Source organism: Maylandia zebra, linkage group LG2 (assembly GCF_041146795.1).
Source record: "Maylandia zebra isolate NMK-2024a linkage group LG2, Mzebra_GT3a, whole genome shotgun sequence".
Classification (NCBI taxonomy): domain Eukaryota; kingdom Metazoa; phylum Chordata; class Actinopteri; order Cichliformes; family Cichlidae; genus Maylandia; species Maylandia zebra.
The window spans coordinates 29,868,082-29,895,365 of NC_135168.1; the positions used below are offsets into that span (position 1 = coordinate 29,868,082).

The 27,284-nt window shown below is 40.9% G+C and overlaps 1 protein-coding gene across 5 annotated transcripts; it reads right to left on the reverse strand.

Moving 5' to 3' along the window:
* Positions 1 to 34: 34 nt before the first annotated feature.
* Positions 35 to 27,155, reverse strand: st3gal5 (ST3 beta-galactoside alpha-2,3-sialyltransferase 5). Of its 5 annotated transcripts, XM_014408579.3 has the most exons (9): positions 27,001 to 27,113; positions 22,539 to 22,638; positions 19,674 to 19,780; positions 8,914 to 9,031; positions 5,001 to 5,210; positions 3,943 to 4,076; positions 2,894 to 3,080; positions 2,031 to 2,189; positions 35 to 984 (listed from the first exon to the last, which is right to left on the reverse strand). In XM_014408579.3, exons 3-9 carry the CDS (start codon positions 19,703 to 19,705, stop codon positions 727 to 729), a joined length of 1,098 nt encoding a protein of 365 aa, XP_014264065.1. In that variant the 5' UTR covers positions 19,706 to 19,780; positions 22,539 to 22,638; positions 27,001 to 27,113; the 3' UTR covers positions 35 to 726. The 5 variants fall into 5 exon arrangements, with proteins under 5 accessions (XP_014264065.1, XP_014264064.1, XP_014264066.1 ...); XM_014408578.3 differs by lacking the exon at positions 22,539 to 22,638 and having other exon boundaries at positions 27,001 to 27,155; XM_014408580.3 differs by lacking the exons at positions 5,001 to 5,210; positions 22,539 to 22,638 and having other exon boundaries at positions 27,001 to 27,155.
* Positions 27,156 to 27,284: the final 129 nt, after the last annotated feature.

A 27,284-nucleotide genomic window follows, 5' to 3' on the forward strand; every position in this document is an offset into this window, starting at 1 on the left:
CATCAAAAATAATGAAAAACTAAAAACAGAAGACTTTCTTCTTTTTTGGACTTTATTAATGAAGACCGACACAGGATGCTCACATGGCTGCGACATATTAAAATTCAGATCAGGAAATTGGATGTTAACATGAAAAAGTGCAAGTCAAATAAAACTACAACGATGTAGAAATAATAAAAATAAAATTATAAATCACATTTTATTTTCACCACAGATATCAAAGATCAGCCACTCGGGAAGAGCAGCAAAGCAGACTTTTTCAATATCACAACGAAGTGAATCTGCTAAAAACAGCTGAAGACACTTTGGTCCAATCTGTGCAACTGAATACAGATTCATTTTGTTCCACTGATAATTTACTGCTGTACAAACATAATTTTAACTTGCATCAGAACAATCACAACAACCATGATACCGAATAACACTGTTTACAAGTTACTGGTCGTGTTCCACAACTAAAAGTAACTCAAATACTGAGAAGCTCCTGATGCATTGCTGATGAGAATCAGTTATTACAAACTGGAAGCTTTGCAACACGTGTGTGTGAGCAAAGACAAGACTGTGGTCCAAGGCCCTTTCTCATTATAAACAAAGCAGTTCTTCATAAAGTGTTTTGTTAAAAATATCCTGTGACTCTTGCTTGACTTCTGTTCAGTGCCTCAGAGAGGATATGAAAATGTTCACACCACAAAAAGGAAGCGCTCTGCACTAGAAGGCTGTGGTGGGTCAGCTGTGGCAGTAGGAGCAGTGGATCCCCCCTGTCAGGTCAGTGATGGTTCCCTCTCTAACCAGTCTTTGCAAGAGCTCAGTCTCTCTGTTCACGTTGTGCATGCTCTGCTCCAGCATGGCACTCATAGGCAGCTGGTCATAGTAGTGCAGTGGCGCCCCGTGCTGGGAGAGGTTGTAGCCAAAGCCTGCCAGGCTGACCTCGTCACACAGCAGGCTAGCTAGAGTCAGCGCAGACACACCTAGAGTGGGAATGTTCTGCAAATATATGTAAAAAAAGGGTTAAACTTTCTTAAAGAGTAAAGACGTTTGTTTCTGTCTTCCTGTTGCAGATTTTTCACATCATTTTATTTTCTAAGCAAACTGACTATGGTTGAAGTAAAGAAGGAAAATGGACAAGAGTGAGACACCGGCAAAGTCAAAGTAATATAGGCCATAATAAATAAACTATGACTTAGCTTACTGTAATATGCACAGACAGGTAAACCGATAGTATCACGATATTAGCCTTTTGTTAACACCTTTCCCATGTCTGCCTGTAGCTCATGAGAACAGCAGCTCAGTGAGCTCCATTAGAAACCTCAGCGCTGAGTAACAACTTTATTCTTGTTCAGAATGACTTTATTACTCCAACAGAGTCGAAGACAGAGGTTAACATAACTTGACACACAGAACCACTTCTAAGCTTTTATTTTCTAATTTCACTAATCTGATCATTACAACTTAAATGAGCTCAAATCAGAAATGGTCACATCTGCTGCTGTTAGATAGTACTGCAATAGTCAAAAGTGACCACAAGGGGGAGTTGCTCCAACACAACAGACTGCAGGCTGGCTACAGCAGGCATGACGATTAAACCTGACACTTGGCACAGTGGCAGATGGACAAAGGGATGTTTTACTGTGCAAACAGATATAACTTGTTCTTTATTAGAAGGTTTAATTCCTAAGCTGGGCTAGCCCGTCTTTCTACGTGAAAAATAATAAAAAAAAAAAATACACAATACAAAGGCATTTCAAAAACGACTTCAATGAATCAGTAGTTTAAAAAGTATTTTTAAAACTGACTTCAGTTTTCACTTTAACCAGGGGTGGGGGAATTCCAGGCCTGAGTGCAGGTGTCCTGAATTGCATGGCTAAATTACTCAGCATGTCTTGTTCCCCAGAGGCCTGGTAATGAACTAAGATCTAAAGATCTAAAACCAGAAGGACACCAGCCCTCGAGGCCTGGAGTTCCCCGCTTTATACCAGATTTACGAACAGACACACTTTCACTTAATGTGTGGTATGTGAATCATCAATTACCTGGTCCCAGCCCCACAGGCGTGGCCTGGGAAGAGGATATTTCAGGAGGTCCAGTGCAGTCTCTCTGATCACATGTGGGTTTAGAAGTCTGAACTTACTGGCTTTGAGAGGGATTCTATCTGGAACCTTCTGCCAGAAAAAGAACCAATCCCACAGAGGCTGCAACACAAAGCACAAACTGTTGGTTTCTCAACAGCTCAGAACACTGACTCACAAGAAAACAGCAGTGAGATCTGAGACTGTGTCACACTTTCACGTAGAAGATGATACTGAGGAATTCACAAGTTGACAATGACTTATGGAGCTAGCAACGGAGACGTTACATAATCCAAGAGATCCATGTGATTAAACCACAGGTAGGGGAGGAATTCCTGGAAGCACACTTCAGCCAGACGTCTCACATATAATGTCTGATAAGAGCTTTTCTGATCTTTAAAAATGTCTCTCGTGCTTAGAGGCTATTTGTACTGCACATGATTTTTATTTTTATCTAATACTTTTTCTAATTTATTTTCTTCAAAGCTTGCTTTTATATTAAAATATGAGAATTGATTTCTAATCTTCACCTTACAGACAATCCCAAACTGTGCTATTACAGTGCTGCTACTATTTCCATTCAGTTTAACGGGATCATTCTAACATCTAACTGCATTTAAACATCTCAGTGTTTTTGACTCAGTGCAGCCATCATTATATTTATAAGTAGTCAGATTTTCCATATTTATCTGTTTCTCCAGGGTGTATTCTCCAAGATGGCATATTCTTAAATAATATAGCTTTAATCCAAGAACACGAGCTGATTTATTCGTGTGAAGGTGGGTTGCTGGTTAGTTTGATCAGATGAATTCAGCAGTGCTACTCACCACAGAGAGCTTGTTGATCATAGCAGAGCTCCAGCTGATGTCTCCGCTTTTATACACCACCGTCACAAACAGAGTGTCTGGGTCTGTGTCAGCCCAGCTAAGAGGCGTGCCCTCCGGGTAACTCATCCTGATGGTGGTTCGATTCCCAACGTCAATGCTGAACTTTCCCAGTGGACCTCTGTTTAACCTGAGGGACAAAGAGCCAAAAGCCGAATGACTTTCTATAGTAATATTAGTATGAAATCAAGAAACACCCCACGATATGATCCATCCATTCGCTTCCGCTTATCCTTTTCAGGGTCGCGGGGGTGCTGGAGCCTATCCCAGCTGTCATAGGGCGAGAGGTGGGGTACACCCTGGACAGGTCACCAGTCTGTCCAAGGGCCAACACACAGAGACAGACAACCACTGGCGCTCACATTCACACCTATGGGCAATTTGGATTAATCAATTTACCTATCCCCACCAACTGCATGTCTTTGGACTGTGGGAGGAAGCCAGAGTACCCGGAGGGAACCCACGCAAACACGGGGAGAACATGCACGCTCCACACAGAAAGCCCCCGGCCTGATGGTGGAACTGAACTCAGGACCTTCTTGCTGTGCGGCAACAGTGCTAACCACCGTGCTGCCCCCCACGATATGATATTAATCCAATATTTCACTCACGTTGCGATATTATTGCATTTTTTAACAATTTACAATCCACTGCTATCAGCCTGTGAATCTGTTGGTAATTACATGCAATACGTCTCTGCAGCCACTAACTGATAAACTGTCAAAGATCACATATCTGCTGCTGTCTTCATGGAAAGAAAGTCACATCTAACTATTACATTTGCACTCAGTAACCGTCCTGTTCTATAGGAATATTACCCGAATACAACAATAATTTGTTTAGTTAAATATCGATATTTGGTGTTACTGCCACCTCAAACATTGCAATACTATGCTGTATCGATTTTTTTTTACCTGGTCAAACATGCATTCAATATGGTCAGGTAGGCTGTTTATTTTGTTCAGGTTTACTCATCAAGCAACAATTCTGACCTGATAATGGTGTCAAAGCGGTCAATCACCGGGCCAAGCTCCAAGCCTTTGAGAATGCCTCCGTTTCCCATGACCAAACAGCGCTGACATTTCCCTGCAGCCTTCTCAGGCTGTGGTGAGTCTGAGGCTGGTAGCTGCAGAGAGAAATTCACACTATTACATCTGTGCTCTGAAAAAGACTGATGCACAGGCGCACAAGTCCGTGGCTTACCACTGACTTGTGGTATATACGTGCATTCAGCTGCAGTGGTATATGTTCTGCATAGTGTAAACCAGGGGTGTCGAACTCCAGGCCTCGAGGGCCGGTGTCCTGCAGGTTTTAGATCTCACCCTGGGTCAACACACCTGAGTCACCTGATTAGTTCATTACCAGGCTTCTGGAGAACTTCAACACATGTTGAGGAAGTAATTTAGCCATTTAAATCAGCTGTGTTGGATCAAGGACACATCTAAAACCTGCAGGACACCGGCCCTCGAGGCCTGGAGTTCGACACCTGTGGTGTAAATGGAACACAAAAAAATAAGAGGAACACTTTCTAGCAAGAGTACGTCAAGTCAAGTGACGTCATTTAAACTTTTGGGGATACTGATGTGATCAGTGAAGCAGCAGAGGGGGTTGTTAATTACTTTCAGCTGCTCTTAATGAAATTAACAACAGGTGCTCCAGGGGAACAAAAAGACAACCGCAGGAGCAAGAGTGGTTCCACAGGTGGAGGCGCTCACATGTTTTCCCTCCTTATCTCTTCTCACTAGTTAGCTAGTTTTGCATTTGGATAAGATCAGTTTCAGGACACCAGCCATTGTCTCACTGCATGCAAGCACGTTGGGGCCATGCAAACTACTGAGGATCATTTTGAGTTGCTTAGCTGCTGCATCTTTTTTTTCACTTTCATTTTTGGGTGTGTCTTTGAATTCAGCCCTCTGTAGGTTGATCATTTTCATCCCCCACCCTACTGAAAAGTGTTTATTATTTTTTGAGCAGTGGAAATCACTCAGATACTGAAGGATCTTAACCCCCCCGCCCAAAAAACAAAAAAAACAAAAAAACCTGCATTCACCAGTTTTTGCAGTTCTGCTACTTTGCTCTGAAGACCTCTGAACCCAAACGGCGGGGGATACAAGAAAAGGTCATCGTTCAGCGGTTCATCTTTCCACAGGAAGGGCTGGACATTGTGACTGGAAGCAGGGAGATGAGTTAACAAGCTCTGTCTGGTGTTGCCAGGGCGACACTGACTCTCTAAGACTCTCTGCACATATTCATGCACCAGCTGCAGGAAGAAGAAAGGAAAGCCAGTGTTGGGAAGGTTACTTTTAAAATGTATTCCACTACAGATTACAGATTACATGCCCCAAAATGTATTTTGTAACGCATTCAGTTACGTTACTCAATGAGAGTAACGTATTCTGAATACTTTGGATTACTTAATATATTATCATGCTTTTTTACAACTACATGAATGTACTATTGCTGTGTGATTTATTACTATTACTGAAGGTTACTCTCCATACCAACACCAACTAGATGTTTAAATCTTAATATAAATGAATAACAGTAGGTGGACATTAGGTAAGGCTGCACTTTTTGCAGCGATCTCGTATAGAAAACTATTCGGCGCGTATATAAAACAGGTCCGCGGCTCTGAACTGTAGTAAAGGGACCTCTGGCTAATACGTCGGGTTCGTGTCGGGCTCGTAGCTGAAAACTAGCTTTACTTTGTTGTCTGGGTCAAATTTGCTAGCGAGAGACAGAGAGAGGCGTTGAAAGGCTGCTCCAACGTAACTTATTGTTTCAGAGGAAAACAGGAACACAGTGTACAGTCGAGTCTTAACAGCTTACTTACAACTGGGCTGCATTCTTTAGGGCGATGCCTGTAACTCTCTGCCTTCATAATTTTGAATAACAATTAAAAAAAATATTTCTTCACATCTTTCTGTGGGCCGCAGTAGACGTGACATGGGCCGTGAGATTGTGACACAGGCATTAGAGCCTCTTAATGCGTGTTTTGTTTGGATTTCCACCGGCGTGGAATTACCAAAAATAAGAGAGATCATAGCCGAACATATGAAACAGGAAAAGACCGCTGTGTAATCCATTTATTTCAACAAAGTAACTGTATTCTGAATACCACATTTTTAAACGGTAACTGTAACAGAATACAGTTAGTCATATTTCGTATTTTAAATACGTAACGGCAGACCGTTTTCATCTTAGAAAATAAAATAATGTCAAAAAGGGAATGAAAGTTTAACTGATTGAAAGACATATGGATCTGATAGATGGGATTATGTAAAAAGCTGAATACAACACAACAAGCTGTATGCACACCAAGTAAAAAGTGTAATGCAGCACTTCACATCCGGGGCGCTTATCTAATTTCATGACCTGGCTCAGGTTTATAAAAAAAACAAAGCGGCTTCAAACGCCACGTCTTCTGTTACAGAGGCTCGTTCTCTTGTGGTTTTTGCATCTATATCAGAACAACAGCGCAGACACACAGGACAGTGTCAGCTCAGTTTCAGGGCCAGTTAATGAAACGATGAACAACTAGATCAGGTTTAATGTGTAAAAAAAACTGGCACCATTAGCTCACGTTACGGCTGCAGTTATCGATTATTTTCAAAATTGAGTAATCAATTAATTATTCCATTGATTAATCGAGCAATAGGTTAAGAAATACTTGTGTTATTATTGAGAAAATGCAAAATATGTAAAAAAAACCCTCAAACAAAGTCAAAGGTCAAATAAGATCTATCCAAATCTAAACAAATCTAAACTATATTAGTGTTTTTGCACTGCTGCTTTACAGGATACAGACAATGCTGGACAACACCTCCCACCCACTCCATGACGTGCTGGCCAGTCACAGGAGCGCGCACTGAGACTATTCATATTACCACTGAATAACACAGAAATCATCTTTCTGTACAACTTCTCCATTTAATGTACAGTTGCACCCTTTCCATGCTCTATAGTGAAAATAACATAAGTTTTACCAGTTAGAGTAAAAAAAAGAAAAAAGAAAAAAAAGAAAAATAATTATATATATATATATATATATATAATTATTTTAGGGGTGCAACGATACTCTATCGATATTGAACCGTTCGATACAGTGCTTTCGGTTCGAACAATACAACATTTATTTTATCAACTTTCCTTCTTACGATGTTGTCTGTGTTGAGCGCTCAGTGGATCTGCGCTCGACAGTGCAGCCTAGGCGGAGTAGTCGAACACAGATTCACTGAGCGCAGCGCAAGCTAGCGAGACAGAAGTTAAGCTCTCCTTGCAACATGGCAAATTGAACCTCCCCCACCCTCATTCAGATCTGGCGTTTGGAATTATTTTGGTTTTCATGTGACGTATGACCCTGAAGGTAAGCACGTCATGGACTAAAGTAAAACAGTATGTTGGATGTGCCACGCAATGCTCAATTACATGGGTGGGAACTAGTGTGTTAGCGCAGTTAGCTCGTTAACGTGTTGGCCGTCTAGCCCCATGCACGGGGCGATCGGCGGTAGCTCGTTAACGGAGATTTGCCGTGTTGTGGCGTTAAGATCATTTCAACGAGATTAACCTGACAGCACTAGTGGGAACACAACGAATATGACTGCACATTTACACCGACATCATCCTAGTGCAAAGACAAGTGGAAGCAGACAAAAACAACAAGCATGCTACAAACTTTACCCGAGTCATTTAGACAGCCGTTAGCACATGATTCTCCTTATGGGGACCTGATATGTTTAATATGCTGCTGAGAATATAGCGCAGAAGAAGCGTATAGTATAGCTTTTATTTTGGAAAGAGCCATTTCTCTGTAATAAACTCTCTTTTCCAAAAATGAGTGATTCCTCAATCAGATACAGGGCTCGCAATATCGCTAGCCCGACGCTAGCAATTTTTCCAGTCGGGCTACCAAAATCTATCTCTGCCCTGCCCGTCGGGCTATCGTAGGAAGGAAAAATATATGTCAATGCTTTTGCATTCTTTCAGAAATGTAGCTGGGTAATTATGTCATTGGCATCGGCGAGCCACTGTCAATATGTGACATATTGAAGTCGCGTTTGAATTTGTGCTTGCTTTTTGCTTTCACTTTGCAATCGCACGAACTGTGTATAGAGAACGACAGCACTGATTGGTGAGTGATGATAATTTGCGCACCAATTCCTCTGACATCGTCTTATTAATCGTTAGCTTACTATGCAAACATGACAAGTGAAATCTCCCACAGCAAGCTTAAACATGTGAGAGGTTGATCGCGCAGAGAATCGCTGAGCTTATGTGAGTGCGTGTGTAAAAGCAGCAGGATATATATTTTAGTTCTGCTGAGCCAAATAAGACAGGTCGGGGTGAAGAAGTGACAGCCAAAGAAAAGCTTACCACAAAACGGAGAAGTTATGACAAATCAGATTATAAGGCAAAAAGAAAGTGCAGCTTTATGGTTTCATGGACAAAATAATTTCTGTGGCTGCAATATGACGAGCTAAATAACCAGGGCTGCACATAAGTGGTCCGCAGGTGCGCATTCGCTGTCAAAATAAAAAACACGCACAAGGGTTAGGGTTAAATTTAAAAACTGTACTTTTGAGTTAAAATATATATTTATAATTTTAACAAATGACAAATTAAAAAGGCATGAACATTTTTTTGTATCGGAAAAATATCGAACCGTGACACCAAAGTATCGAACCGAACCGTGAATTTTGTGTATCGTTGCACCCCTAATATATATATACACACACACACACACTATATCAGTTATGCTACCAATCTCAGATTTGTACTCCACTGTAGACACTATTGGTTTGAGACAGAATGTATGTAAACGTCTGACTTAAGAAGGAAGGAAGGGCAGAGTGCTGCACATGTTGAACTCTTACAGACCTTTACCCCATCACGATTCTTCACTTCTGAATACAGATAAGTCACTAAACCCACACCATGGACACTCTGCTCTACTGTGCTCTCACCTTTCTATGTGCAGGGTTGATGACCCACTCTGCAGGTTTGATTGGTCCTGTGCTCAGCAGTTGCATAGAGACCAACACCAGGCCGAGGAAAACCACGACAGCTGCTGCCAACACACGTCTGAACACACACACACAGAAAGCACACAGGGAAAACATGACCAGAAATTTAGTTCATTTTATTATAACCCCTTTCATTGAGCTGGCCGCAATTCAATGAGTGCTTTGCAGAAAACAGACAACGTAACAACAAACTCGAGATTAAAAACAAAAAAGCAAAATAAAAGAGGTGAATACGACAGGGCTTGTAAAATGAATACATACATAATTTATTTATAATTTATGAACAAATTTTAAATATTTATTATTTATAATTTGTTCGTGCTAAAAATAGACTTGAAGAAATAAAAAATGGTATTGTGCAAAAAAAAGAAAGCTACATGAGGAAGTAAGTAATTTTCATGGACTTAAACTGTTGGAAATAAATGTGTAAAATTACAGGAAGTATTGTGGATTTTGTTTTTTGTTTAAACTGTAGTCAAAACAGAAATTCTTCTGTCATTTAATTGTTTATTTCTTGATTACTTTGTGTAATATGAACGTCCATAAAGGATCAGTGGGATCAGTTTTTATCAGTAGGAAAAGCTGTAAAACTTGACAATACATAGTCCAAAATGTCTGCTTGTGCCCGTTTCTGCTGAGCAGCAGATCAAACAAGTTAATAATAATAAATGTCTTCAAGTCTGTGAGACTCGACACTGAGCCACAGCTCTGTGGTACATGCACACACTTCTGCACCTCTGCTGTTCAAAGACACTTTGTAACTAGAAAAATGTGCATTTCCTGCGAAAATGCAGTGTGGATGCTTTAAAATAAACAACTACAGTCTGATTCAGTTTTTTTCTGAATCGAAACTGTTCACTTGTCTGTTTCATTTCCCCATCCTACATCAGCTATTCTGGTTAAACTGTGTGGTTTAAGAGTCACAGCACACTATCTGAGAACAGTAAGGCAAATATTGCAAACATTTGGCAGACTAGCAGCCACTGCGAGAGGACAGATCTGAGCAGATAACTCCAAGCCACAAACTGTTGTTCAGTATTCAACAGGCTGAAGAAGCAGGTTAAGCTAATAGTCTGAGTTTGTTACATCAAATGATAGTCAGTTTATTCATTTCCTGATTGATAAAGTTGAGCACAGGGCTCATACGACTTTTCAGGGTCAAAGTCAAGCACTTTTAAGCACTTACAAGGTCTATTTTCAAGCTTTTCCGGCACATTATCAAAAAAAGAATGCATGATTGCATCACCTCAGTAAGACTAAAACAAATCATCTTAGGTTGACTTAAATGTCCTTTGTTCCCTTTTTGTTAAAACAGAGAAAAACACACCACACAAAAATACTGCAAAAGCAAAGGGCTGCCTTATATGCATATAGTGTATAAACTGAAAACACACATTTCACTTAAAAATTAAGATGTGAAAATGTGAACAAATCAACCTGTAAGAGATATTCATCTCCCCTTGAAAATAAACAAGCCCACAAAACAAGAAAACTGCACCAAACACCACAAAATAACCCACAGCAAGTCTTCTCATCAGATATTGATGCTTCTTTCCTATATGACACACAAAATAGGAGACAGATGTTTGTTAGTGGGGTTTTTTAAAGTTTATTCCCAATAAAACTAACAGTGTTTGACTACACTGCTGTCTGTATTATTAAATTATCACCTTTAAAGTGTTTGTGCTGAAAACATCATGTACAGTGAGACAGGCATGGACTACAGCACTGACTGGGAGAGGCTGTGAACAGATGACAGACTCAGTTCAATTCAACATATAAGACTTTAAGAATGCACAAGCATCTATCTAAAATCTGTTTATTTAGTCTATCATCTGTGATATCATTATGTACAGTTATAATGTATTGTATCATCTCCCTTAAATAAACAGGCAGCCTTAAAGTATGAAACATTCATGAACGAAACACAAACATGTGTCTACTGTCTCAGTGGCTGACAGTGTCCACAGGCCTCAGTGTGAGCTTGAAGCCGTTATATTGTTTAAGTTGTTTCATGTGTCGGTGCTCACGATAAACCGATTTTGAAAGTCGGGGAACATCGTTAGAACAAAAAAGTGTCTATTATTTGTGCCCATATGGATCAGTCATATTACCATTATTACCAAAGCCACCAAGTTAATACTTGAAAAAGCTGCATATTCCATAAATATTCCATTAATAATAATAATAACTTTATGTATAAAGCACTTTCAAACAAAGTGCTGTACAGCTATTTGAAAATAAAGAGATAAATGAATAAAAGCAATACAAGTTAAAAAACACAATAAAAGTTAAAAACGATAAAAATGTCAAAGACTAAATGGCAGAGAATGGAGACATGTAGGATAGGGTGAACAAGTGGGTCTTCTCCCAATAGTCTTTTTTCTGGCTCTAGGAACTTTTAACAGGCCAGAGTCCTGAGATCGGAGAGCACGGGATGGAACATAAAGGTGTAAAAGGTCGGAGAGGTATGAAGGTGCCAAACCATTTAAAGCATGGGTCGCCAATCCCAGTCCATGAGGGCCGGTGTCCCTGCAGGTTTAAGATCTCACCCTGGGTCAACACACCTGAATCACATGATTAGTTCATTACCAGGCCTCTGGAGAACTTCAAGACACGCTGAGAAGGTAATTTATCCATTTAAATCAGGTGTGATGGATCAAGGACACATATAAAACCTGCAGGGACACCGGCCCTCGTGGACTGGGATTGGGGACCCCTGATTTAAAGCCTTGTAGGTGAGCAGCAGGACCTTAAAATCTGCTCGAACCTGACAAGCTAGCCAATGAAGGGATTTCAGTACAGGACTAATGTGCTCACATTTTCCAGTTTTAGTTAAAATGCAAGCAGCTGCATTGTGCACCATCTGTAAACCTCTAAAACTTTTCTTTGGCAGCCCACAAAGGAGAGCGTTACAATAATCGATATGTGAAAACACGAATGCATGAAGAAGAACCTCTGCAGTGTTTCAAGTTATTGTCAGGATATTATTGACGAGACATGACAAAGACGTGCAAAATGCAAAATGTGCCAATATAGTATAATTTAGGTGTTCAGAGCTATGTGACTGAGTGCGCAAATAAGCATGTTGTTCCCAGGTCCAGTTTGTAGTGCATTTGTGGGGTTTTTTTTGTTGTTTTTGAGTCCTTTGATGAGTATTGTAGGTGTCTGTAGAGGTGTATGTGTATATCAGTCCTTCTGTGGTAGTGAGTTAAGGGCCCTGCCTGCTTGGGGGAAGAAGCTCTTGCTCTGGTCGTCACGGTTTTAATGCTGCAAAATCCTCTGCCAGATGGAAGGAGGGAGAACAGTGCATGTGAGGGGTGGAGAGTGTCCTTCACTATGTATCAGGAGAGGTCAGCTGATATGTGCACACCAGGAACTTCACACTAATGACCATCTCAGCAGCAGATCCATTGATGTGCAGTGGGGTGTGGGCCATTGAGCTCTTCCTGAAGTTAACAACCATCTCTTTAGTCTTCTGAACATTTAGAGACAGGCTGTTATTCTGACACCAGTCCACCAGGTGTTGTACCTCCTCTCTGTATTCAGACTCATCGTTGTTGGTGATGAGACCCACCACTGTTGTGTCATCTGCAAACTTGATGATGTGATTTGAGCTGTACTGTGCAGTACAGTCATGTGTTAGCAGGGTGAACAGCAGTGGGCTAAAGCTGCAGGTCATCAGCATAACAATGAAAGGTTACATTAAAAGAATGCAAAAGAAGACCAAGAGGCAGCAAATACAGCGAGAACAGCAGTGGGCCAAGTACAGAGCCCTGAGGGACCCCGTGCCCCACCGCACAGAAAATCCCTGATAACGACTGTGTTTAGACTGTTCCTTCCCATTCTATGCAAGGCCACCTGGGTTGGCTGGAAGACTGTTTACTTAGCCTAGCAGGGCGAAGGACACTGTCTCAGCTGAACTCTGGAAACACACACACATACATATACACTGATATGCACACACTCACCCCCCCTCCCTTTCCAAACGCCTTCGACGCTTATTCCCTTCCGATGCAGACGGTGGATCAAGGAGACAAGCGCACAGGCTGCAGGCCCGGATGTACTGTCTAAATCGGCTGTCTCTCACCCTTTACTGCCATTACCCTGCCATTTACCCTGTTGCTTGTCATGTGTTTCTTTGGTGTATTAAGAGTTTTTTTTCATGTGCTATGTGCAGAGGTGTTTTTTCTGTTCTCAAACTGATCTCCCTGTTGGAGCTCAGTCTGGGGGGAGTTATTTTTTTTTCTCTTTATCTTTCCTCATGTGGTGCATTTTCCACTGTTATACCTCTCTGACCTGTCTTCCCCATGTGATGTTTGTGTAATGTATGTATGGTCAGAAGGGTAGGTCGGCGCTGGCAAAGGTCGGCAGCCTTAACCCAATTTCCTTCGAGGTCAACCTTCAGGATCAATAAAGTTTTATTGAATTGAATTGGTCTAAAACCAGACTGAAATGCTTCAAACAGATTGTTAATTGACAGATGCTCAGTGAGCTGCTTGAAAACCACTTTTTCAAAGATCTTGGACAAAAAAAGACAGATGTGAGATGGGTCCATAGTTTACAACCATGTCAACATCCAGAACAAGCTTTTTCAAGATTGGCACTACCACAGCTGTTGCAACATGGCATTTGGGTCTTCAAACTAAAACAGGAAAACAGGAACATAAATAGTGCATCATTGCCAGACCTGGCCCACATCTGGTTGACATACACCCTGCCATGACACCAGTCAGTCACAAGTGCCAGCTTAATACCATAATCGGGCCAGATATGGCATACCACCGCATAGACCAGACCTTCCCAAAGTGTGGGGGGCGCAGAGCCATTGCAGGGGGGGCGCGGTATGAAAAGGGGGGGAAAAAACAAAACGCTTGGACACTGCTAGCACGGGGTGCCCACACAAACGCAAAGCAGGAGATGAAGCATCGCTGAATAAGTTTCCAAACCAACTTCATTCTAAGCCAAAGACTAGAAAATATGGTGAAGCAAATCTTCCCTTTGGTTTCACCTGCACAAGTGCCGAGGTACGTCTCCCTGCAGAATTGCTTTTCCCTGCGTCGGGAGCAGCATTGGGCTGTTTAAATCACGGACAAACAGGATCCCACAGTTGTTTATGTTTTTAAACCCATTTTGCACAGAGAGCATTTTTTGAAAAATGTATTTATAGCAATGTTGAACATTATTACACAGGAAAAAAACAACTACATGTAAAATAATCACACCGTAACGCCTCGTCCACACGTAAACGCAAAAAAGGTGTCATGGTCTCCGTGCCTGCCCGGCCAGCCCCACAAGGCTACATGTGTTGTTTGGTTTTCTCTCTCTCTCTCTGCCTGGTTGGACTCACTGCAGGCTCCCGCCCTTGGCCCACACACCTGACAACCATCAGCTGTCATCACCTGGAGCACTATTTGAGGCTGGAACACAGCTCCTCTCGTCGCTGGATGATTGTACTACAGACGTTAGTGATCCTCCCAGCTCCTGTGAACCTGTGCTTTAGTATTCTTGTGATTTGTGATTCTGCTACAGACTTTCCTTCCTGGACCTATGACCTCCCTGCTGTGTGAGCGTGTGTGAGTTTGGGCAAGAAGACGTGAGCGAGTGTAAGAGAGCTTCCCCGTGATTCCCTGGAGTTTGGATTTTCCCTTCACTGTATATATTGTGCACTGGTGCTGTAAATAAACTGTTTTTGGAGATGTCAAACAGTTCTGCTCTTGAGTTTCTACTACCAGTTTGTGACAAAAGGAGTTTTAAAAAAGCTCCGTTTTCGGTGATTCGAAACGCTGTTTACGTGTGGACGAAAGGCCCAAACGCATAGAAACAGCTGCGTTTTCAAAAAAATACCCATATAGGTGTGGATGTAGCGTAAAAGAGTTAGTTTATTTCCTTACTAGCTGTAATTTATTGCAGATTACTTGTTTAATTGTTCACTAAATGCTTGAGGTGTGAAATAAACAGCAATGGAGCAAAATATGGGTGTGTGTGGTTGGAGGATGTGTTTGTGCGTGCGCGCATGCGCACGGGCGCGAACATTTTTCTTGTAAAACAAAGGCGGGCCCGGCAAAAAAAGTTTGGGAACCACTGGCATAGACCGTGCCATCTATGCCAAGCCTGGCCCATATGTGGCTGACGTACCACTTACCATGCCAGAAGTCAACCAGCAGTGCCGGCTTGACACCAGATGTAGCGACAGACCTGCTTGCTATGTGGGTCAGTGGTTCGACCTAGAACTGGATCCACCTGAAGGTTCAAAAGGCTTGGCACACCACCCCCAGGTCAGAGTACACTTGCAAGTCAGGATGGATATGAAATTTAAAAGGTTCATAAACTGGATCAGACCCGGTTCAAGTTCAACTCCAGCTCATTTCTCGCCGTATACTAACTGGATATGTTTTCCATTCACGGTGGCTTATTTTATCGCAACACGACCTGTAACCATTACTGATGACAAGTCATCATCCCAAAGCTACACTGAAATATTTAAAATCCAGCTTATCCATCTTACAATATGTTTGCCTTTACATTCAATACAGACTCAGAAATATGTCAGTAACAGTAACTGTTCAGTAACATTTACTGACACTGAATTCTGACTCTAGGTTAGGTTAACATCTCTGCCACAGCTGTAACAGAGCCAGCATCTATCAGTGAAGGCTGATGTTAAAATAAAATATTAAGGAACAGTTATTCTGTAAATCACATTCATCATTTTCTATCCAGTAATGGCAGAAATAGTGAGTTTCTCTATAAAGGAGCAGGACTGTTAAAGTCCATTGGTATTTAAATGTTGAGGGCAGATCCGCCTGGTGTCTGTTTAATAGGGATGAGTACCGGTATCCGGTGCCATTATGGCAGACCGAAACCAGACTGAAAAGCAGCGCACATTTCGGTGCTTTATTTCTGTGCTTTTTTTCCTGAGATGTCACACACTTTGGATTCTAGCCAATCATTTTACCTTTGCGAGCATAGTAGGCGGGCCCAGGTACGTACGTTCTTTTAGAGCAGAGCTACAGATTAAAAATGCCCAAGGCAAAGTGGTCAAAGTTTGGCTGTACTTCACAGCAAAAGATGCAAACTCAGCAGCCTGCAACAAGTGCTGTAAGCTGATACTGTACAAAGGAGGTAACACCTCGAATCTGATGAAACACCAGGTGGCTTATAGCATTTTGTTAAAAGCCGAGAAATGCGCCGTATTTGATAGCTTGCTCCGAGACCTCACACGGAGTACATCTACTGCGGGTGGGTTGCCTGTTATCGGACCCGGAGCAACATCCCCAAAGACCCCGAAGAGGAGAGTCCTGGCCCCTAGCCCTGCCAGTGTAGCAGAAATGATGACGGATGATGATGGCAGCAGCAGCCGTTCTTCTCTGCATGAGTAGCTTAATGTTGTTCGTGTGTAATTTACATTGAGTAGGCTAACCACGTTATTAAATTAATGCACGTAAGGTGAACTAGCAAACACCGTCTTCTTGTTTGATGGCAGATACTCCCTTCACCCTGGCCAAAAAGGCTAAAATGACCAAAGAAAAAGTGGAAAACAGCTAAACATGAGAGGTTTTTGGACAAAGTTTGTGTTTTTTCCCCATTGATCAAGCACTGCTTCCAGCCAAGAGTGATACCATAAATCCCCTATAGCTGCAGAAAAGGCTAATATTGTTGTCTTTTTACAAAAAAAACCCAGCTGAACATGAGAGGTTTTTGGACCAATTTTGTGTTCTCCATTCTTTAAGCACCGGTTCGAGCACCGGTTCAAGCACCGTTTAAGCACCGGCACCATTTCAAAAGTACCGGTTTGGTACTGGTATCGGATAAAACCTAAATGATACCCATCCCTACCGTTGATGCCTGGTGAACTAGAATAACAGGTCCATCAGTCAGTTAGCTCAGTTTCACTTTTGATGGCAGAAACTTCAGGACATGAGCACACAAGTATAAGAAATATGCAGCAGGGCTATAAATCGAGCTTCACAAGACGGCTGTGGAAAGGAAGAACTGGCAAACACGAGAGGACCTGACTACCACTGCTCACCCACCAGGTGCTGTGCATGTCACAACTATCACAACCATGGGTCATTTAAATAATTACCTTTTATACTAGAAGTGGCACTGAAGTGGAATAGTATGTGCCACCATCAGCTAATTGTTGAAGAAAATGCAAGACTTCCACAACCTGCCTCCACTTACAAAAACCAAGGTGTTCTCCTTCCATCCTGTGAAGGATTCTCTTTTACTAGAAAGCACTGTGTCCTTTCAAACAGCAGAGGTAAACCAGGAACCACTTGAGGCGATCAGGCTTCTGACTACACTCTTCATGTGATTTACATGCAAAGATGGCAAAGTAATGAAGAAAGAATAGTAATGAATGAAGTAATGTAGTAATAATGTGTCTAGTAATAAAGAACTTACAGCTTCAGATAGGTTAGAACGTTGCATGCAGACTGAGAAAAAATTAGAACAAGCTGTGCCTGTTTTCTGCAAGTTTCAACTGGGACTCTGCCTACATACGTGTAAGCAGTTTGGAATGACATGTGATTAATATCAGAATGAGTGGGAGCTTCTTCTTAAGTATGACACAGACATAGTTCGTCTCCATGGCGTCAAATGATCTGTTTGAACTTTCATTTTATTGCTTTCTTTTGTTAATGTCCACAAAAGCCACAGCCACTGAAAACCAAATCATTTAACATGAATGAGGAAAGTGCTGCTATTCTGTCAGATTCATGTCTAACTATGGGCAAAGCATGTCGGGATGTTGAATAGTTGAATAGTTAATTGCGTATTAAAATTGACATTTTTTAACTTAAATTTGTCATTTCTTAAAATGTAAAGGGATTTACAAAAAACAAAACTGAATTAAAAACATATTTTTGAATTCTGCATTAAAAAACTGATTTTTAAAAATACAATTTAAAAAGTCAAATAAATAAACAATACCTTCTTTTTTTTCTTTTCCACCAATCCTTTTCAATTTCATTTCGATGTCTTTTTGCATATTTTATTTCACAACTCATTATTAAATTACAAAATATTGTATTTATTAGGGGTGCAACGGTACACAAAATTCACGGTTCGGTTCGGTTCGGTTCGATACTTTGGTGTCACGGTTCGATATTTTTTCGATACAAAAAAAATGTTCATGCCTTTTTAATTTGTCATTTATTAAAATTATAAATATATATTTTAACTCAAAAGTACAGTAAGTAAGCTGCACTTTCTTTTTGCCTTATAGTCTGATTTGTCATAACTTTTCCGTTTTGTGGTAAGCTTTTCTTTGGCTGTCACTTCTTCACCCTGACCTGTCTTATTTGGCTCAGCAGAACTAAAATATATATCCTGCTGCTTTTACACACGCACTCACATAAGCTCAGCGATTCTCTGCGCGATCAACCTCTCACATGTTTAAGCTTGCTGTGGGAGATTTCACTTGTCATGTTTGCATAGTAAGCTAACGATTGAAAAGACGATGTCAGAGGAATTGATGCGCAAATTATCATCACTCACCAATCAGTGCTGTCGCTCTCTATACACAGTTCGCACGATTGCAAAGTGAAAGCAAAAAACAAGCGCAAATTCAAACGCGATTTCAATATGTCACATATTGACAGTGGCTCGCCGATGCCAATGACATAATTACCCAGCTACATTTCTGAAAGAATGCAAAAGCATTGACATATATTTTTCCTTCCTACGATAGCCCGACGGGCAGGGAAGAGATAGATTTTGGTAGCCCGACTGGAAAAATCGCTAGCCCCAGGACGTCGGGCTAGCGATATTGCGAGCCCTGTATCTGATTGAGGAATCACTCATCTTTGGAAAAGAGAGTTTATTACAGAGAAATGGCTCTTTCCAAAATAAAAGCTATACTATACGCTTCTTCTGGGCTATATTCTCAGCAGCATATTAAACATATCAGGTCCCCATAAGGAGAATCATGTGCTAACAGCTGTCTAAATGACTCGGCTAAAGTTAGTAGCATGCTTGTTGTTTTTGTCTTTGCACTAGGATGATGTCGGCGTAAATGTGCAGTCATATTAGTTGTGTTCCCACTAGTGCTTTCAGGTTAATCTCGTTGAAATGACCTTAACGCCACAACACGGCAAATCTCCGTTAACGAGCTACCGCCAATCGCCCCGTGCATGGGGCTGGACGGCCAACACGTTAACGAGCTAACTGCGCTAACACACTAGTTCCCACCCATGTAATTGAGCATTGCATGGCACATCCAACATACTGTTTTACTTTAGTCCATGACTCGCTTACCTTCAGGGTCATACGTCACATGAAAACCAAAATAATTCCAAACGCCAGATCTGAATGAGGGTGGGGGAGGTCCATGTTGCAAGGAGAGCTTAACTTCTGTCTCGCTAGCTTGCCCTGCGCTCTTCCTTCTGACGATGCTGTCTGTGTTGAGTACTCAGTGGATCTGCGCTCGACAGTGCAGCCTAGGCGGAGTAGTCGAACGCAGATTCACTGAGCGCTCAACACAGACAGCATCGTCAGAAGGAAAGTTGATAAAATAAATTACAAATGTTGTATTGTTCGATACATATGCGTACCAAACCGAAAGCACTGTATCGAACGGTTCAATATCGATACGAATATCGTTGCACCCCTAGTATTTATATATGGAGGACTTTCCTGGTCCTCCATATATAACCACCAAAATCATTGCAAGTCTTCTGTGTTCTGAATATCACCTGTGTGCTGCCCAGCGTATCTGAAGCCTCATGCTGGTCTCTCTGTTCTGGGACGTCTTCTGGTCTCTGCTGTAGACTGAAGCCCTCTGACTGTCAGGAGTCCTGACCTGCACACACAGGCATGGCCATTACCAAACATTGAAAACAGTGGATGTTCTATGCATGACTCGAGGTTTTGGTCACTTAAAAATACTCAGGTTTCCTGCACACAGACTTTACTGAGCATCTTCCTCAGCTCATTCCAGTATGAAGGTCACCATATGAGATGAATTAATTAGTGGACAAACACAGCTTTTATTTTGAAAGTTTAGTCACTAGAGCCCAGTATTGGCTATTTGCAGATATTTTGGTGTCTGCATTTATTGGGGGTCATATAATTAAAATTTAAGAAAGGAAAGAGGAGAAACACCCTTCAACTATGAGTGCTAATGTTGCTGAATGCCCTCTGACTAGGGCTGCTCAATTAATCGAATTTTAATCACGATTACGATCTGGGCTTTCAACGATCATTAAAAATGACTGAGCCGATTATTAGCCCCTCCCTCATTTATCCGCGACACCTTAAAGGCCGGTCCGTAAAAATATTGTCGGGCATAAACCGGTCTGTGGCGCAAAAAAGGTTGGAGACCGCTGATTAAGAGGACCCGAGGGAAGCTCGGAAAGCTAAGCAGAAGTTATTTGGAGAGGAGAGAGTGACTGCCGTTGGTTGAAAAGAGAGGTTAAAAAAAACTTCAGTGGTGTTGCACACTATTTTATATTATTTTTTAAAGTCATTGTTAACCCTTTAAATCCGATCAGAGCAGCACGCTCCGTTTTGTGTAACGATTTTTAAATCCCTGTAGAACCTGAACCGTGTAAGCTAGCGCAATAATTTGTTTTGTATATGAAACCGGAGGAGTTGTACTTACATCTTATGCCATCAGCTTGTCCTCGGTCACGGTTTTCTTCCACATATAGCTTTGCAAAAATTGCATAAAAAGTGCTTGCAGGAACAAAAACATAATATTCCAGAAACACACTTTGCCGATCCGATCAGCTGTTCGTAACACTTCCCACAGTGAAACAGACATCAGCGCGAACTATCGCATGTCCGCCATTTCCTGGCCGAAACCGGAAGTGACGTCATTTTTGCGGAAATGTAGTTTTTTACTTGTAGGCCTTAAAAACCTATACTGGTCATGTTTGACTTTTCTGAATAGTTTCTGTGATGCTTAGAACTCAAATTGCACAGCTGGAAATAGTTTATTTTGATGCACATGCTGTTTTCTTTGCAAATTTGCATCATAGGATTGTTTTTTCGTTTTTTCTGCAGTGTATATAAAAATTGGTGTATCTCCAAAATAAAACTATGAAGACACTCAAAATAAATTTCCTGTTGTTATAAACTATTTTTTGCAACTTTTTTGTATTTAAAGTTTTAAGGGATAAACCTCTTAAATTTCTCCAAGTAGAAATATATGTAAAAAACAAAACAAAAACTATTTTCAATTTTTTTGTAGTTTATTGCACTTTTTTGCAATTAATGTAGTTACTATGGACTTAATGCATACATATTATTAAAATATGGGCCATAACAGTTGTATAGCAACTTGAAATGCTCCCACAAATGGCACTACTACTACAACATGTAAAAAAATAATATAAGCTCTGGCGGACTTGGTTCTATGGTAGGTCTTAAAGGGTTAAATAAATATCGTCAAATAATCGAGATCTCAATTTCAGTGAAAATAATCGTGATTATCATTTTTGCCATAATCGAGCAGCCCTACCTCTGACAGTCACACTCTGTGTCAGCAGCACGTATTTGGACCAAAAAATAAATCTACAAGAACACACGCACACACACACACTCAACCATCAAATTTTATGTAACATCTTATCAGCAAAGACTCATAAAGATCACATCATTTTTATGGAGACTAGCTGACAGTGTAATTACTGTAAGATAATTTGTTCCTTAAAAGCAAGCAAAAACAGAAGCAGTTAAAAACACTATATTAGTGTAACCTGTCACATTGTGCTCTAACTCCAACTCTTTAGTGCACTGTGCTCCACAGAACGTAGGCTTACCACACAGCTGTAACGTATTAACAGTTATTAACTTAAACTGTCACTTAAACTTAAACTGTCCTTTCTGTGCACTTTGTTTTTTAAACATGCATTAAATTAAAGTCGATTAGGTCAATTAAGCATTATAAGGCGGAAGGTGGGGGGTGGTTCCCTTTCTTTTTTGCTGGGAGTTGGCAACCCTATAAGTTAGGTTATTTAATATTTCTGCTAAGTTCTCTTTAAAATACCAGAATAGGAAGGATGGTGCAGCTTTAAGTTTATTAGATTGATCACTTTTGCTGAACTATTAAATATTTTGGGTGCAGTGTATTTTTTGCATACAGGTGTAACAGAGTAGCTTTAGTTTAGTTTAGTTTTTTTAAACTTGAGTATGAACTTATACAAAATGCAGAAAGATATTTAAAAAAAACGTTTTATTGATTATAAAATATGCTATATCGGTATCAGCAGATATTGAAATTTATGATATCGGTATCAGACATGTAGCAGCCCTTGGCATCAAGAACGACAGAAGAGTCTCTAACGGGTGCAGCCATTTATTTCCTCACCACACACGGCTCATTCTCTGGACGTTGAGCACCGTGAAAACTATAAAATAAGAAAAAATTGATACCCGTACAGTACCCTTTGAACTATAACAATGAGCTTAAGTTAATTCAGGCAAGTTCAAACAAGTAATTCTGAGATATACAGTCACAGATTAAATAAAACAAAAGGGGTTACTTCAAACAGCATCAAGGGATTACACAGTTCAGTTAAATAAAATATAACAACAGATCATCTCTCATCACATACCTCAGTCCGCTTGCCAAGGGTGCAAAACTCCGGTAAACACTTAAACACTTCGGCCCGTTTCTCATGGGGTGCTGCTAGCTTGCATGACACACATGTCTAGCTAAAAAATAGCACATGGATGTAAGTAACGTAAATAAAGAATAAAAGGGTTTTCAGATAGCTCACAATACAAACGCAGCAACATACCTTACATTAGAAACACACTTATCATACTTATCAAAGTATTATCGTAACTTACTTGGACTTTGTACAACTTATTCCTGCCGCGACAGACTGCTCTATACGCGTTACGGGGCATGCCTCTGATCACATCTGTCCTTAGTGCGACTGCGCATACAGTTCCGACAACCCCCGCAAGGATGACTTATGGTACAGATCAGCGGTTCATTACAAGACATAAAAAGTGGTATAGTGCCATCTCTACCATAGAGTGAGATCAACCAGACTGCATTAACTCAAAACACTCCTAGCCTTCCCTATTTAAGAAGAAGTTTCTAACACATTATGCTTTTAGCATGTACAGCACTTTGTGAACTCTGGTTTTATGTTAAAGTGCTTTATAAATAAAGGTGGTATGGTATGGTGGTACATTAAATGAAAAGAAAGGCAACTTTGGAGATTCCACTCATTGTAAAACAAAACCTTATAATTCTGAGTCAATGCCGAGACCATACACATAAGAACAAGAAGACACCACAACCGAAGACTGCCGGGAAAAGTGGGTGAAGAACTTATTAAATAGGAACCTCCCTGAAACTGAAAAGAAGAAGCTAACCAAAGGACTCAATTTTGCCATTTCTCCACCACAGCTGCCCATAGTGGACCTCATCACAGGCACAGAAACAGCGATACGTATTAATAAATGAATACTTCCTATGAACAACACCTATGAGCCCTTAAGACAAGACCTCAGAAGAAACTATAAAAATAAAGTCATCAGTTTGAGCGGTTTCACTGCATCCTCGGTATCTACAAGTAGGCATCACGGGGCTGTGTGGATTCAATAATACAGGGAGTGCAGAATTATTAGGCAAATGAGTATTTTGTCCACATCATCCTCTTCATGCATGTTGTCTTACTCCAAGCTGTATACCGATATCATAAATTTCAATATCTGCTGATACCGATATAAATCCGATATAGTGTATTTTATAATCAATAAAACGTTTTTTTTTTAAAAATATCTTTCTGCATTTTGTATAAGTTCATACTCAAGTTTAAAAAAACTAAACTAAACTAAAGCTACTCTGTTACACCTGTATGCAAAAAATACACTGCACCCAAAATATTTAATAGTTCAGCAAAAGTGATCAATCTAATAAACTTAAAGCTGCACCATCCTTCCTATTCTGGTATTTTAAAGAGAACTTAGCAGAAATATTAAATAACCTAACTTATAGGGTTGCCAACTCCCAGCAAAAAAGAAAGGGAACCACCCCCCACCTTCCGCCTTATAATGCTTAATTGACCTAATCGACTTTAATTTAATGCATGTTTAAAAAACAAAGTGCACAGAAAGGACAGTTTAAGTTTAAGTGACAGTTTAAGTTAATAACTGTTAATACGTTACAGCTGTGTGGTAAGCCTACGTTCTGTGGAGCACAGTGCACTAAAGAGTTGGAGTTAGAGCACAATGTGACAGGTTACACTAATATAGTGTTTTTAACTGCTTCTGTTTTTGCTTGCTTTTAAGGAACAAATTATCTTACAGTAATTACACTGTCAGCTAGTCTCCATAAAAATACAGGAAATGCAGAATTATTAGGCAAATGAGTATTTTGTCCACATCATCTTCTTCAAGCATGTTGTCTTACTCCAAGCTGTATAGGCTCGAAAGCCTACTACCAATTAAGCATATTAGGTGATGTGCATCTCTGTAATGAGAAGGGGTGTGGTCTAATGACATCAACACCCTATATCAGGTGTGCATAATTATTAGGCATTGTCCTTTCCTTTGGCAAAATGGGTCAAAAGAAGGACTTGACAGGCTCATAAAAGTCAAAAATAGTGAGATATCTTGCAGAGGGATGCAGCAGTCTCAAAATTGCAAAGCTTCTGAAGCGTGATCATCCAACAATCAAGCGTTTCATTCAAAATAGTCAACAGGGTCGCAAGAAGCGTGTGGAAAAACCAAGGCGCAAAATAACTGCCCATGAACTGAGAAAAGTCAAGCGTGCAGCTGCCAAGATGCCACTTGCCACCAGTTTGGCCATATTTCAGAGCTGCAACATCACTGGAGTGCCCAAGAGCACAAGGTGTGCAATACTCAGAGACATGGCCAAGGTAAGAAAGGCTGAAAGACGACCACCACTGAACAAGACACACAAGCTGAAACGTCAAGACTGGGCCAAGAAATATCTCAAGACAGATTTTTCTAAGGTTTTATGGACTGATGAAATGAGAGTGAGTCTTGATGGGCCAGATGGATGGGCCCGTGGCTGGATTGGTAAAGGGCAGAGAGCTCCAGTCCGACTCAGACGCCAGCAAGGTGGAGGTGGAGTACTGGTTTGGGCTGGTATCATCAAAGATGAGCTTGTGGGGCCTTTTCGGGTTGAGGATGGAGTCAAGCTCAACTCCCAGTCCTACTGCCAGTTTCTGGAAGACACCTTCTTCGAGCAGTGGTACAGGAAGAAGTCTGCATCCTTCAAGAAAAACATGATTTTCATGCAGGACAATGCTCCATCACACGCGTCCAAGTACTCCACAGCGTGGCTGGCAAGAAAGGGTATAAAAGAAGAAAAACTAATGACATGGCCTCCTTGTTCACCTGATCTGAACCCCATTGAGAACCTGTGGTCCATCATCAAATGTGAGATTTACAAGGAGGGAAAACAGTACACCTCTCTGAACAGTGTCTGGGAGGCTGTGGTTGCTGCTGCACGCAATGTTGATGGTGAACAGATCAAAACACTGACAGAATCCATGGATGGCAGGCTTTTGAGTGTCCTTGCAAAGAAAAGTGGCTATATTGGTCGCTGATTTGTTTTTGTTTTGTTTTTGAATGTCAGAAATGTATATTTGTGAATGTGGAGATGTTATATTGGTTTCACTGGTAAAAGTAAATAATTGAAATGGGTATATATTTGTTTTTTGTTAAGTTGCCTAATAATTATGCACAGTAATAGTCACCTGCACACACAGATATCCCCCTAAAATAGCTAAAACTGAAAACTACTTCCAAAAACATTCAGCTTTGATATTAATGAGTTTTTTGGGTTCATTGAGAACATGGTTGTTGTTCAATAATAAAATTATTCCTCAAAAATACAACTTGCCTAATAATTCTGCACTCCCTGTATAGTCTAATACAACACATCACACAGACCCATCGCTGTCCCTGAATTATTATTCAACAACTTCCTGAATGAAAATGTATTCCACCCAAACCTCAGCCTACTTTTTTCTTTTGTGCATCTATCTCTGACTGCACGAAATGTCCAGAAAAGTGGACATCAAACTCGGAATACTATGCTGAGAAACAAAAATACAAATGTGCAGATCACAGTTGTCTTTTCCTGCCAAACATCTACAAAACGCTTTGTGTAACTGAGTGGCACATGATCGACTCTCTTACCAAGTCTTGTGATACAAGATACATCCTCTTCATTTACACAAGGGTGTAACCTGCGGTTGTCTTCTGATAGGCGCAGCTCTCTTATACTTATCACTTCGTGCTTATGTGCCAGAAGCTAACTTTTCCCCCCCTCAAAATACTATTTAGACTCTAACATCGAGATTTCGACTTTATTCTCAAAATTATTCGTAATATTTTTTTCTTAATGCGGTCCCATTGCTCCCTCGTATTAAATCAGTATGAGTGTTTACTGCATCCCTGCTGCCGTTAAGTGGTAAGAACTCTAGGGACAGATTAAGAAGCCTTTTATAAATGCTCGGAGAAAAGGCCGGGGCGGCGGGTGTCTGACACAGTAAATGTGGCCTGTGAAGGTAAATGATTTTATTGCTCCGAGTCTCTTAACAACCGGCCTACCAGCCCTTGAAAAAGTAAAAATAAAACAAAGCTAAACATTTTTGCTTTTCGTAGCTTCGGCTTTCTCCTTCTTTGCTAACGTCTCGCGCACGTAGGTCTGTCGGGACGGTCCTGCGCAGAGCCGAGGATTGTGGATAAATGCGCCATAACGTTTTTACAAACGTATAATTAAATTCCGCTAAACTGCGTGAAAATATCACATGGATAATCAACTGCTTATTTACAAGTAACGCAAATATTTTTAATACAGCGAAGCTTTTGTAATAGGACAAAAAAAAAAGATACAGCATCAGCGGCCGACTGTTAATATCGGCAGCTTCAAAATGTAGCAAAAACACTGACCAGCAACGAAGGCTCAAGTCAGCTTACAGGCTGACCATTGTGTCCATATCGAACCAAACTGTATTTTACCCCCAACTGCTGACGCCTTTCAAACCAGCTTCTACTGTTTCGCCTCATTTCGTTATGACTCACCCTTCCATAGATATCCACGAGCGGTCACGGCGCATCCTTCGCACGAGGGTACATTATCACATCTCGAGATTCTGCAGCTTTATCACACCACCTTCACTGGTCGGTCCTACCGCAGGAGACCAACCAACCAATCAAATTGCGTAAAAGTTCCCATCATTTCCGTTCTTTCGTAATAAAAGCCTCCCAACATTTCAGTGTCCCGTTAGCGCTACAAGCAACGGTAGCTGTTTGCAAAATTTGTCCACAAAACATGTTGTAAACTGAAATGCACAGTAAAATCCGTT

Coding starts and splice junctions, on each gene's coding strand:
- st3gal5 (XM_014408578.3), bottom strand. CDS start 19,705: ATGAGGCTTCAGATACGCTGGGCAGCACACAG. Junction 9,032..19,673: donor ATACGCTGGGCAGCACACAG/GTGATATTCAGA, acceptor GTGTGTGTTCAG/ACGTGTGTTGGCAGCAGCTG. Junction 2,190..2,893: donor TGATCAACAAGCTCTCTGTG/GTGAGTAGCACT, acceptor TTTGTGTTGCAG/CCTCTGTGGGATTGGTTCTT.